This window comes from Pagrus major, chromosome 3 (genome assembly GCF_040436345.1).
Source record: "Pagrus major chromosome 3, Pma_NU_1.0".
Taxonomy (NCBI): Eukaryota; Metazoa; Chordata; class Actinopteri; order Spariformes; family Sparidae; genus Pagrus; species Pagrus major.
Window position 1 is genome coordinate 19,800,330 of NC_133217.1, and position 14,986 is coordinate 19,815,315.

Consider the following 14,986-nt stretch of genomic DNA (forward strand, 5'->3'; position numbering starts at 1 on the left):
GGTTCCAATGGGAACTTACTCTCCATATGTTTCCTCAAGAATATCGCAGATCTCCTTCACACTTGTTCATTATATCATTGTTCAGCATGAGCTTAACAGGTGACTGTTTGAGGAGCTCTACTTGATCTTCTGCGGGAACTTTATCTACTTTGAATGAGGACTGCATAGGTGTTATCCATTTTTCGACACATAGCTTGTTCTGAGATAGAAAAAACACTGAGATCAGAATATTTCCTTTCCCTAGGAATGTAGACAGCGACTGGAGCCCTTTGAGCACTGGGCTGCTGGTCAATAACAATCTCTGCAAGGGCAAGAGCTTCTCTCTGCTCTTTTCTGGCTTGCCTTATGGCTGATGATTGCTCTGCAGGCCTGCTCTTTAGCTCTTGAAACTGCTTCCATAGATCTTCCATCTCCATTACTACAGTGTTTTTTTTTAAAAAAGGACTATCTTGTTCGCGACACCAATTATGTAGCGGTCGACTATCACCTGCGTAATAGGGGTTCAAATCTAATCTACTCTGGATAACCGAGAATACAAAAGGGTCTTTAGCCCTTGCTCCGGCCTAATCCGCCCCATAACTCTCTGAGGTCAAGGGTATAATTGGCCGTTTTTGACTACTTTTGATTTCACCTTTATATTTCACCTTAAAAACTGTTTACCTTGCCCTGTTTGGTTTCATTTTTTTCAGCACAACCTCACGTGTGACTATACAATTATTTTTTTCATTTTGACATACTGTGTGAACACATTGGACCTAAAATCACACAAAAAACATAAAATCCGGGTAGGAAAAAGTTTGATTTTTTACTGTGAAAACCACAGACATGTTTAACGAACCATTTTTATAACTTAGAATGCAAATATAAATTGTTGTTTGCTAAATTTGTACATACGTTTTTTGAAATTTACAAAGTTGTACACAACTATTTACATTAAAATGCAGGCAATGCCTCAGGCTCTATGTCTCCCTCAGCTCCTCCCAGCTCGAAGAAGAGCTGCACTGCCTGCTCCACATTCAGTAGTCGCTTCATTGTTTTGACACACAAAACAAAAAAACGACTACACTACACACTAAACACACTACACTACACACTAACTATACACTCCAAACACACTAAATGTCACAAATCTCTCAAATCTCAAAACTTGCTATCGCTAACGCTGTCTCTCTTTCGCCGCTGTCACTGCAGACTGACTTTCTCCTCTTCCTCAGCAACCAAATGCCGTGCATTTCCATATAATTTTTTGATTGGTTGATGTGGTGCATTTTTCCACCAATAGGAAAGGGGGTAGCCATGTTTTTTTGCTTACAAGCACTTTCTGCTTGCGAGCACTTTCCTGAGAATAGCCCGTTTCTTCCTGCACCAAACGCGCACCAAACGTGACGACAATATTCAGGAAAAAGCATGGCGTAAATTATTTATCATAAGTCTGGTTTTACTTGGCCTATCAACACAACTTAAAAACTGGTATATAGTTTGAAGTCCGACACAAGTTTGAAACAGAGACTCAGCGAGGCTGCATCTTGCTGCTACGTCATCTTAAATCGGTCATGTGATTTGGACGCGTCCGTTGACTTCAGAGGGTTAAATACCCTGAACTGCTAATGGGTAGCATATGACGAAATACTCATTTAAAACACAAAAAACGCACTTACGCTTCTTTAAACAACCAAATATTTGATGTGCTAACTGCACTCAAAATAATTCATAATAATAATTAAGTCCCCTTTTAAAAGTCACTGAAGGGTCCCTTTAATACACTCATGATACCCACAGGTATAATGTTGAACACAGTGAACCCTGAAACATTCACATTTATCTCCACTTTACCTTTCAAATGAAAGGCAGAATGCCCTTTAAAACAAATGACCTGCACACGTGTCCAAATACAAAAACGAAAACGTTGGTCTTGACAATCATTAAACAGAAAATAGGTACGGCTACTCCAGCATCACCTCCATCAGGGACCCAGTGGATGGAGAAATATCACTGGTTGGCAGGGATAACTGTTGGCCTTGGAAGAACTGCCTCAGCCACTAACAAGCACGTGCGCGACTGCACCAGTTGTCTCTTCGTCCTTCAGTTCCCCCCTACAATGTCCCTCCACACACACTCACATGCGCTAAACATGTTGATGTTTAATAGTTATGTTTAATATTTATGTAAGCACGCTAGCTTTTGCTAATTAGCAAAAAAGGTTTGAATGTCAGTGTACAGGCGTTTGGTCATAAACTAAAGTACTGAACAAAAGCAAAATTATAACCTGATAATGACTAAAAATCAGACCACCAGTTATTAAAATTGATCCCAGGGGAACATGAATTACTAAATGGTGTTACAATCTCAACATGTTCTCCCTCCCAACTTTGGCAGCTTGGTTAGTGGCCTTAAGCTTTAAACTATGACACTCTACCTACCCCTCTAGCCTCGATTTAGATTTTGCATGTGAAGGGCTCCATGGTCAAGTTAGCAATAATACGTTATATGCTACGTCCGGTTAGACATACTATGACTTATAAAATGTTATTAATGTTGTCAAATGGTTGCATTTTGTTTAGGGATAGGCAACAAAACTACTTAGTTGGCTTTTAGAAAAGGTCATGGTTAAAATTTGTACATTTAGTCTTGTAACCTAACCCTAACCCAGAGGGAAAGTCCTATGAAGTATAAAGAGCGAGAATGATTTCTCGTTCATTATACTACTGCACTAGAGGGGCACTTCAAGAAATAATGCTAAAGGGGTAAGTACAGTGTCAATATTTGCTCATATTTCCCCTGGATAACATTGGTGGACTTGCTGACTGATTTAAAAAAAACTTAGATGACTCCAACTACTAAGACCAGAGAAGTTTAGGTTTTAAAAAGTTCCATTAGACTGCTAATATCAGCCTACATTTACACTTTGTTTCACATTAATCCCAGTAGGTGCTGGGGAGCAACTTCTGATTAGTAACAGCCCAGCCAATTTACCAGCATCAAACCAAACACTTACTTAAGTCAAGGGTGTTCCACCAAATGATGTTTTAAATAGGTTCCCTTTTGACATTTAAACTGAGCTAAGTAATACCATTCAAGAGTTTGTGCGCAACAGTGTCTGGGCCTATACAAATTTGAGAAAAAAAATCTGTGGCTTGGCAGTTTGGGTTATGCCTTGTTTCCTGGTTTTAATATAAATGCCTTTTTCTAGTTCCAGATGTCTAAATGAATTATTCAGTCATTTGAAAATAAGGCTCTTCATCTTCTTTCTTCTCTTGTTTGCATTCCCGGCAGCCATTGAAACACAGAGCACCAGTTCAGAGGAGCTCGTCCCCAGCCCGCCGTCCCCGCCGCCCCCTCCCAGAGTCTACAAGCCCTGCTTCGTCTGCCAGGACAAGTCCTCTGGATATCACTATGGTGTCAGTGCTTGTGAGGGCTGCAAGGTAGGACTCAAATGCCTCCTTAGTTTTTCCTCTGTGACACTTAGACAAAGCGCATTTTCACTCAGAGTAATTATTAAATGCTCATGCAGATTTCACACAACTGGCTTAATTTAGCTTTTTGATACTGTAGTACCCCTTTCAAACTGGACAAAAAATGAACACCTGCTAACATCTGGCTTTTGTCTTTAATGTGAGTGTGTACGATCGGCATTTACTTCCACATCAAATGACTCTGCAGTAGTCACTGGTGTTTATTGACTCTCGCTCTGATCAACTGTGATGAAAACACAACACCCGGATGGACTAGCTAATTTTCGCCCCTTGTTAGGCGCGATGATCTCTGTTCAAGCAGCTTGAACATCATTAAACCCTAAATAACAGGGGGCTTTTATTGTGAAGAAGTTATAGGAAATGAAACGTGTTTGTAACTGAATTAGCGGAGCCACTTAGTGGTGATTCTGACATAGTACTGCTGGGATCAAGACAAGCACATCATTGGTTGAAGACACACCTTGAAGCAGGTAGCCCAGCTGTGGTGGTAAAAAGCTGTGCTGGGCTGCCGCGATGAGTCAAACCAAGTAAAGCCAGGCTGGCAGTTGTAATGGAAAAATACCACAGGAGTTGCATTCAAAAGGTATATTCACTCCTCTTTCTGGCCTGTTGTATCCTTTCCTTTCGTGGTGGCTCAGTAGTTGGAAACAGCTTGGAGGTGGACCTTGAGTTTGAGATTGTCTACAATTGAAATTTATTAGCTTCAATTGTAAAGTGTAGTGCTGAATATGTATCTTTGTGACAATTCTTAAATATCAAAATTTAAGGGATCTTATCATAAATCTTAATGTCACAAGTTTATATAATAACAATAATATTGGGGCATTATTTGTAATTTGGGTGTACTGTTCCTCTCAGTCATGCCATTCTCAAATGTTCTCCTTTTAGAAATTCTTTCCAACATCTGCCCGGCCAGCACTAGTCTGTCTTCTCCCACTTAAAGCATCTGTTGCTTGGCAACCACTCACACACCCTGCATGCACATACAGATACAGTCTATACTATAAATAATATTCAATAGTCACTGAATGGGCTGATATGTAAACGTTACCTTTTAAAAGCAGAACAAAATTATGAGGTATTATAGGTTTTATATGTAAAACAGCTGAAAATGACAAAATAAATCTTTACATTACTGAGTGGAAATAGTAATGGATTACAGTAACACCCTCTTGAGAACTGCACATGTATTCCTTCCAAGGCGATGGAGTTTTCTCCCATGCAGCCAGACTGCGGTGTGATGTCCTCTCTACTCCCCGCCTCTGTAATTGAAGAGGTGGTATGCCAGGAATCCTTTGGAGTTTTTGGCCCAGAGGGAGGTGGTGATCAGCTCGCTCACTAGCCTCTGGGTCAAATCAAGTTCTCCACTGACTCCCATGCTGTTTATGTGTCAGTATAAGCCTCATCGTAAAGGTCTGTGGTAACCTCTGACCTAGCTGCTCAGGCCTTTGTTAAAGGGAAACCTATACTATAATAAATGATGGAATTTATCTGTGCTGCTCATAAATTAAGTAGTAGTATTATTAGTATTTACACAGTCTCAATACGTATTGATGAATGAGTGAAGAGTCATCATCACATCACTGGATCACATGGGTGGGATTAAGCACCCTGAGCGCAGATTGTGCTTGCCTAATGACAGACACAGACGGCGAATAAAGTGAAATAACTGTCAGAGTGCCTCTGAGAATACAGACAATACGGCAGAGTCTCATCCCATCCATCCGCTCACTCTGCACAGAGCTGATGTAAAAATAGTTCAATTCATGGCAGAATGGCCTTGATTTTTGTAACATCCTGACTCAAGAGGATTAAGCAAAGGATTATAGGTTTTTTTTTTTTTTTTTTTTTCCTCTGTTGCATTTCTGTCTCCATAGCGAAGGCATTGTTGTCTGTGGTGCAAGGGGCAAGCCCCTTCTATTGGATGGATGCAGCCAAGCATGCTGTACAGCTGTAGGCTGTTAGCCAGCAAGAAGAGCCTTTTACTGCCCAGTGAACGTGCCAATTAGAGCCACAAATAGACTCAAAGACAGACACAGTGTGTGTGTGTCATTGCAGCGATGTCAATGCACTTCTTAAAGACAACACATGCAGGCACATATGCAGCAAGACAGTCCAAGCTCTGTACATAACTGTTTTACTAATAAGGATGATATCTGTCCATGTTGATTTATCTCAGCTCTCACACACAGAACCATCTAATCTCTAATGAGAATTTAAAACTAATGCAGAGGTTTTCCTAGAAATGGCACTAATCCAGCTTTATACCAGCAAACATTATATGTTATATATAGCCATCAGACACTGGATTCTACTGTCTTTGGTTCCACTGTGGTACACTTGGTGGGAGTTATATAGACCAGGGGTCTATGCTATCCAGTAAAAGACTTAGGATACACCTGTGAATCCTCGCTGTAAGCTCCTTTGGGAGAAACTGTGATTAACAGCACCTAGAGAATAATTTTAGGACTGCCTAGGACTTTCTTTCACAGAAGACATTTTGACATGTCAAAGCCAACACGTTCCCTCTCCCAACAGGTCAAATACAGCAGCTTGGTCAGTTGCCTTAAGCTTCTATATCACTCTACCTACCCCTCTAGTGTCAGTTTTGCATGTAAAGGGCTCTGCAGTGAAGTAAGCAGTGATTCATAATATGCAACGCCCAGTTAGACTTGCTGAATAACAGTTTACATATTATGACATATTATGACTTCTGTAGTCTTATTAAGATTGTCAACTGGTTGCGATTTGGTTAGGTATAAGCACAAAAACTACATGGTTAGGTTTAGACTCTAAAACTATTTGGTTAGGTTGAGGAACAGATCATACTTTGGGTTAAATTAACTATGTATAACTTAATTATACCATTTCACGTAACATCACTTAGGTAATGCAAGTTTTGTCATCTTTATATGTTAACTTACTCACACATCATAACCTACAAACAAATCTCTTTTTACTTTTGGTCACACATGGGACATGAGCCCCAGTTTTAAATAATAAAATGAATGATGAGTGAATTCCAATTAGCTGCTTTGGTGTCAGACTCATGTTATTGTTCATGCTGGCTTAGGCCTTACTTTTCATAAAATGACGAATAAAATGTCTGTTGTGGACAAGGTCAGTATGTATTTTTTCACCGGCTTAACTTTGTTTTTTGTGCACACTATTTTCTTCTAGACCAATCAATAATTTAATTATAGTCCTTATTTTTTCACATCACTGAATAATCATGAATCTATAAAATAACATGTTTGCAAAAATATAAAACAAAAAGAAGTAGCAAATCCTCATGAGAAGCTGGAATCAGAGAATGTTTGGTATTTTTTGATGACCAAGGACAATTGATTGATTGTTAAAATGGTTGTTTATTATTTTTCTCAGTAATCCAGGAGAAGACCAAATGCAACAGCAACAGGAAAAACAGCATTAATGCAGTAGGTAGTGGTGGCACTTTGGCCAGTGTTTGGTTCCAGCAGGACTGAGTTAGTGTGTTGGCCAACCTTGGCAGATTTGCTGTGTGGACAGAGCTGATTTGAATTGTTAAAACAATGCAGGCATATGGGCCTCCAGAAGCACATGCATATGCAACAGATGACAGTTTCATCTGTGTTGACCCAAAGTCAAGAAATCTTCCAAAGTCAAAGCAGCCTTCACATTCAGTCACCCCTACACTTCCTGCTCATTTGACATCTTTAACAGCATTGTGAGGCAAACTCCACAAAAGGGACCTTGTGAAAATGTTAAACCACAAGGAATCTGGTTGCAGTTCCTGTAATTTTATCTGAGCATGATGTCTGTACTGTTTGCTGTAGCTGACTCTCTGTTGTTCATTCCAGTGACAAACACATGAAGAAAAAGAAGAATATAAGTATTCTAGACTCCATCATGTTATATTTGACTTTCCAAGTACGAGGAACTGCTGGCTATCAGATATCTATCTTCCCATCAACCCTCATATTTTGGCATCATTTCAAGTGTACAGGAGTTCTCACGGAAAAGGGAAATTAAAGGGCTGCTATGGACAAATAATGAAAAAAATCTATCATTCTGAGGAACAGGGTGTGAGTCCTGTATGAAACCAATAGTCTAGTGACTAGCAGTTATTATAAGCAAAACCATGACATTTTCCTAAACCTGACAAAGTAATTGTGACAATTTTAAGGAAGCAATTATTTTAAGCCATACCAGGATGTTTCATTAACATTACCAGTTTAGTACCAGTAGTTTTGGTGCCTTTATTTTGAAAGTATAACTGAAAATTGCATGTTTGTTATTGCTAAATTAACCACAGAATGAGATCGTGTTGTTGTCATGGATGGGGGGGACAAATGGAACAGGGACACAGTGGGTCAGTTACAAGGTTTTGTATGATTTCTGCATTAAAATGTCTACAAATGACCAGACCTTTGTTATATGTTTTCTGAAGTTGTGTACTTACATTATTCCAAATGTTTCCAACAATGTTCGAACCCAGATATATCTGAATTTTCTCTCAAGGTAGAGGTGAGTTTCACTTGGTCACCTGTTGGTACAACATCTGGGAGACTCAAATAGTGAGGAAGGAAGTTGGCGGATGAGACTAAACATAACATGAATAAACCAGTAAACCATTACCTCTTCTGTAAACATTTGTGTCTGAGGCAATGGCGGTTGTTTGACAATGAAGACAACAAAGACAACTCCTATAGAGGAAATGTGATTGTGATTTTGGGCTATATAAATACTTGACTTGAATTGATTCCAATGATCAGACGCTGAAAGTATTTTATTTTGTTTGAGCAACCCCTAGTGGTAGAAATGAAAAACTGTATGAACAGTGGATCAATTGATTTTATGTAATGTGACGGGGTCACTTGTAGTGAGAATTATCACCTAACTCTACTGTCCCCCTTTTTGATTTTTTGCCTCTTTGACTTCATTTTTTTTTCTGGTTTTATGGTCCTATGCTCTCACCAACCTTGTCAGGCAAATATTTTCCTCAGGAGTTGGTAGAGACTAAAAACAGATTTAAAAAGAGGGATTGAACATGGACATTCATCAAGTAGACAGAAACACAACTCCAAATTACTTGGTAAACTAGGTAACTGCTTTACTATCAAGTTGCTCTCTTCACAAGATGGTAATATGTCAGGATTTGCATACATGACACAAGTGGCCAAAACAAACAAAGTCAACTAAGGCCATTTTAAACACATATCTTGTTCAACTTCTTAACAGCACTGTCATAAGTTGATCACTTAATCATAATCTCCTCTGCACATAGAATAAAAATATAGTTGAATGAAGTTAAGGACATTCTTCTTATGTCAGAAAAGAAAAAAATGCCAAAAAGTGCCAATACATATACACAACATCCAAAAAAATGCAATAATCAAAACAGCACTCTGTCCCTGCATTTCCATTCCTTCTGACTTGATAAAAATATGAATATCCTGCAAAGCAGCAATTAAAAATAAGTCCTGGCATTAACATGTTGGAATTCTGAGATTGTGCATTATTGGATATTATAAAATAGGCAGCAGAATTCCCTGAGAAATTGTGAAGTTTTTGAATGTGGCACACTCAGGATTTTATCTGACACTGTTGGACTGGGAGCCAAACATCACATCACATTGTGTCTTTTTCTGAAGTTGACTTATCTTATTTGGATAAGCCAACAAACAATTAGATATAGGACACCTATGTCTGTATGACAACGTTTATAGTTTATAAGATAATTTAGATGAATCAACATCAGTCATGTTAGACAATTTCTGCAAAGTGCTGATATTTAAAAAAAAAAAAAAAATTAAAAATAGTGCTCTGAGCCCCTCAAAGATTTTTATGTTCACATTCAGTGATGTGACAGAAACCTTATAGACAGAAAACCTTAAACAAATACAGCCTGAACTATCTTTATGACTAGACATCACTAGAGGTAAGGTTAGAGGATAGAACGATTGCAGAACAGTTTAGAAAATGACATCTTAACATTATTTGCATAAGCCCTAAAATGTCCATAAAAGAAAGACAGCTTGAATCTGTACTCGTGTTGTCAGCGCTGACAGGCCTTTAGGGACAGGGACAAAACTTTGAGCTGTGAACACTCCTCCCCCTCTCTCTCTCAGTTGTTGGGTCCCGAGGCGTTGACACAGCAGGATTAGCTTGATGGAACTGGTTTGACAAGCGGGAGACCATAACCTCTTTGAATAAAACACAATTCAGAATGCTCACAGTGGAAAAGAAACACTCCTCTATCTGAACCCACAGGCCTCTCTGCTCTCTGTTTTTCCACCTCAAACCCACAGGCAGGGATGGACTGGATGAATAAACTGACCCAGATTCACCTACAAATGTGAATGTGATTTCTTAACAAACCAGACTCTTTTTGTTAGAATGTTTCATTTTCCCACTAAAGGTTTACCTGACACTGGGGGCCTGACATAAATAATGGGTATGTACAAAAGTAAGGCATGCTCCACCATCCACATAGACAATAGAAAATCCACAAATCGGATATGCTGTATGCAGACTCGTAAGATCTGAGATGAGTGTTACACAGAAATATGTAAAAGAGATTTAAAAAAATCAAAGAGTGAATTAAGGAGACATTTTATTTTTTATTTTACATCAGTTCTTAAAAATATAATAAGAATGTAAGAATTCTGTATTATAATGTCTAAAAATGACTTTGAGGAACCTTGAAGAACCTTTGGTCTCCTCAAGGTAACAGTGTGTTTCATCTGGTTGCCTGTCACTACAACTTCCAGGAGAATGAAGGAAATCAGTGCTGAACTAAACATAAAGGGAGTAAAAGTAAAACATTACCTCATCTGTGAACATTTCTGTCATGTCAGACAGATCTGATGTGATAGCAGTGGTGGTTGTTTAACCACCAGTGACCACGGGATCGTTTTTTGTTTTTTTTTCACGTTATTTTTGCGAGTGTTAATTCTCCCCAGCAATAACTGTATGTTAGCTTTTAGTGATCAAGCAATGACATGCCCCAAGGGTGTGGGTGGCTGCTTATTTGAATTCAAGCCAACATCCCAACACTCAGGTGTCAATACTACACCTCTGCTGATCAATGCTGCATACAGGTTGATACACAATATCAGTAGTAAAAATAAATCCACGTTTTAATCCCAAAAGTTTAAAAGTAATTGCTGAGCTCACCTCTCGTCTGTAAGCAGCTCCAGATCAGAGTAGAATCGTATGTGACTCTGGGTGTTTATTCCTCCTGAACATCTGCCAGCTCTGAGCAGCTGAGCTGTGGCTCTGCCACCCCCACTCAACCCAGATATCCCCACACAACACTTGGCAAATGCAAGATCCCTAGAGGCAGAAATGTATTATTGTGCATTAAACAAACTTTTATATGTCAACATTTTATGAATTGCAGGATTAATACAAAGTTTTGGGATATATGCTTTTTTCTATTCCTTCTGAGATTGGGGTAACAAGATCAGTCTCATGTCTGTGTGTTAAGCACAGAGCTTGAGTCAGGACATGGCTAGCCTAACTTAGCATAATGACTGAAAGCAGGGGGTAACAGCTAGCCTCACTCTTAGTTGAAGTTAGAAGAATACACTCGCCAACATGCCTAAAGCTCACTAATAAACACTTTGTGTCTTGTATTATTTATTTAATCTGAGCACTAAAAGAAAGGTTCAAAGCACATTCTTTTTGCCAAGCCAGGCTAATCGCCTGATGGCTTTTGCTCTGTAATGTAATGCAATATGTAATGTAATGTGAGTGCTATCAATTCCTTTTGAGAAAAAAGCAAATATGTGTATGTCCCCATTGTTTAACTAGTCCTTTAACATCTGTCTTTTCTTTAGTTGCAGTCAGACTTTTGACACCATGCACCACCTGGCAAAATATTAGCCTTTCCAAGTAGTACCATTATGACCGAAATTAAAATACAAAAGCGTAGACCTACTCTATTCAGCTAATTGTTTTTTGCGCTTTTTGCTGCCAACTTTAGCAGGTCCTGTAAATGCTTCAGCAGTGCTGCTTAAGTAGCCACGAGCACTTGTGTTTGGTTCCCTGTTGACATATCCTCCTCCTGGTCCGCACTTCTCTTCCTGATAGTTCCAGTTTGGAGCTTTCGTTTTTACCACCGCTTACTATCGTATCATCACAGTTTGAGTTTAGCTCCAAGCTAATCATGAAAGACGTATGCACAAGCGATGTGGGTGAACGTGACTAGGTAGCACGCTGAAACAAAAATATGACAAGACAAACTTACTTAAAAGAAAGTGTTCTAATTCAAAATGTCTACAGTATTTTGACAGTATTAACCTTGTGTTTTTATATTAATGTATTTAATTTTCAAAAAACATATCTGGGATTCCTTTGTTTACCATTAGAGGGAGCCTGCGTACTACCAGGCTTACTCGTACCCCAGTTCAAGAATAGGGGCTCTATTGGCACACAAATGTCAAGGTTTTTTTTAGCATACAATTTTAATTTAATGGAAAAGGCTCTGAAGGCTTTGAAAGACGGATTCTTCCAGGAGAACTAATCCCCATTTAACAGTCACAGCAGAGTAATATACAGAAGTGTCAGATTATCACGGCTTTGCTGTAAATCTACATGAATAAACTTGGGCCTTACAAGTCAGCTGGTATTCAAGCAGCTGATGAATAATATAGTGATTGTGAAGCAGCTGATGGCAATTGACTAATGCAAGAGCACCTGCAGCACTTTATGCATGATTTTGTCACATCATTACAAGAATAGAGACACATGAAATTTTGGATATGTATGATGGCTAAATCTGCCATTGACAAAGCTCCACCCTCACGCTTTTGTTCCAGTTTTGTTGCAATTTCTTATTGAAATCACTACACTTGTTTTGAAAAGCATTTCCCAAGGGTTGGTGTAGGAATTTCTGACATGCTTCAACAGTTTATTGTTTTCATTAATTTTAATTCAAAACCCACATTGTAGGTCTATAGACCAAATCACCGTAATGACGCGGTAACAACGACAGTTGTCTAGACTTCTGGGTATACAGGCGGTGGTTAATTTGGATTCTGGAGATACACAAAATTGGCAAACTTGTTTATTTCTGATGTCATTTTCAGTAGTAACAGTAACATTTAAAGATATTTGGTAAAACATGATCGTCTGACTTATCTGACTTTTCCACTGTGCTTATTTCATGTACTTTGTTGCTTTGCTAGTGTCTTTGATAAACCAGATTCACCCAACAGTGTTGCGCACAAGGTGTCTGGTACTTTTGGCTGCCACCAGGGTGGACGCAGATCAGCAACACTCAGCAATCCCCTGAAGACCTGAAGTCCTATTTTGAAGCCTTAAAGTGGGGCAGTCAGAGACAGGCAGGCTTCTGTGGTGGCAGGGCTTGTGACCGAGGGTCCTGGCAGCCACCACCTTCCTCCTGATGCCAGAGAGACCCCATCCTGCCTCTGCATCACCTCAGCCCAAGACCTGAGCAGACCTGGGCACAGAGCCCTAGGTGGTTTCAACCATGACCCGGTTTGCTCGGACCCCCCTATGGTGAGAACAGTAATGGTTCCATCAGTGATGGACCCACAGCACGGGGCGGTGTTACAGGCAGAGGTTGCAACTCTCTTGGCGAAAGGGGTAGTCAGAGAGATAGAGCCAGGGGATCAGTGGGCTGGTTTCTGGTCTCGCTATTTCCTCACCCCCCCAAAGTTTACAAATTCTGTGTCCTCTTGTTTGGGATCTCGCTGGGCCCATGCACCCTCACAAGAAAGATAGCTGCATGGATGCAGTCCCTGGTTCTTCTAAGGCGAGAAGGACTCAGGATTCTAAGCTGCCTGGACAATTGGCATGTATGTGCCCGGACAGAAGTAAAGGGTCACTGCCATGTAGCCTGCTTCGTAGAGCACATTCAGGACCTAGGTCTTCACCTTAACCATGGGAAGAGAGGGTTGGTACCATGTCAGGTTACACATTTCCTGGGCATGGTTAAAGACTCGGGGGCAACAACAGTACTTCTGACCCCAGAGAGGCAGGAGACTTTAGGGGCCTGTCTGGCACACTTTTGCCAGGGGGCGAGTGTCACCTGAAAACTGTGCCTACAGCTCTTGGGACTAATGGTGGCAATGGCACAAATAGTCCCACTGGCCTGTCTTTACATGCACCCAGTACAGAAGTGCCTCCTTAGCCTTGGGCCCCACCCACAGATGCAGCTGCCAGCCAGAGTGAGTCACCAATGTGTTACTTTTGATGCTCCCAAGCAAACTTGCCAGGATGACCAGGCTGGGCACCTGTTACCCATCGCTGATGGCCTCTGCTGCAGTGCACGATGGCAAAGGGATTGGATAGCCCAGTGGTGAGGACCCTTCAAGGGGCATGAGCCCCATCTACGAGGGCAGCATACTCATACCGTTGGCCGTTATTTGAGTTATGGTGCAGGACAAGTCAGCCTACTCACATGTGGATCTTAGGCAATCCTACTTTGTCTGCAGCAGCAGTTAAACAGGGGGAAGGCTCGATTGACCCTTACCAGTATGGTGGCTGCCATTAAAGCAGCCCATGTGGGGCAGTGCAAGTCTTCTGAGGACTGTAGTAGCCTCATTGCACATTATTTGAAGGCCGCCCTGAGACTCGGGGCTCATGTAAAAGCCCCTGCAGTCCCGCCTTGGGTCCTCTTTTGGTCCTCGACCCTCTGCAGTGTGACTCCTTTGAGATCCTTGAGTGGATGAGCCTGAAATCGCTGTCACTCAAGCCAGCATTTCTGCTAGCAGGGATATCTGCAAAGGGAGTAGGAGAGATGCATGCCCTATCAGTCTATGAGGGTCTATGCAGGTTTAAGCTGGAAGATGGGGGAGTAGTGCTGGAACCCGACCCAGTCCTTCTCCCCAATGTTTTCTCAGATTTAGAGCTCCAACAGGTGATTGAGCTTTATCCTGTCTTTGCCCTCAAACAGATGGAACAGAGATGGTCCTGTCTCTGCCATGTGAGAGCACTAGAGTTGTACATCAGGGCCACACAGGCCTACAGGCTACCAGACCAACTCTTGGTGTGCTTCACGCATGAGTGTCTGGGTAGAACATTGTCAAAGGCTAGTCTGTCACTGGATCATGGATGTGGTCCACCCAGCATACAGCTGGCAGGAGTGCCACTGCTGCCTGAAGTACGGGCACACTCCACCCACAGAGATGCGACCTCCTGGGCGCTGTGAAAAGGGGCATCTCTGGCAGATATCTTCTCGGCGGCTACTAGTCGTCTCCGTTCACGTGATTCTACAGACTGATCGTGGCTGCATTCACTCCCTTTGAGGAGATGGTTTGTGGGCTACCCAGTAGTAGGTAGGACCTGTGGTTCCCAACGGCTGGCCCCCCTTCGGTAGCCTGTGTTGGGAGGCCACTTAAATCAGTCAGTTAGCCTTGCGCCTGGCAGTCTAGCCTGAGCAGCCCATTGACCCCTCCTCAGCTAATGCCTCACTGGCCCTGCATATAGTGCATACAGTGCATAAGCATTATAGTTGCAGCAGACAGGGGTTTGTACATATTGGACATAGTTTCTTTGTAGCA

The 14,986-nt window shown here is 41.1% G+C and overlaps 1 protein-coding gene across 1 annotated transcript in view; it reads left to right on the forward strand.

The window, feature by feature from the left end:
- The window catches only part of LOC140993502 (retinoic acid receptor beta-like), a 101,670-nt gene that overhangs the window by 16,885 nt on the left and 69,799 nt on the right, over positions 1–14,986 (forward strand). Inside the window, exon 2 of the mRNA XM_073462958.1 lies at positions 3,274–3,422. Coding sequence (XP_073319059.1) covers positions 3,274–3,422 — 149 coding nt within the window. The remainder of the gene's footprint in view (positions 1–3,273; positions 3,423–14,986) is intronic.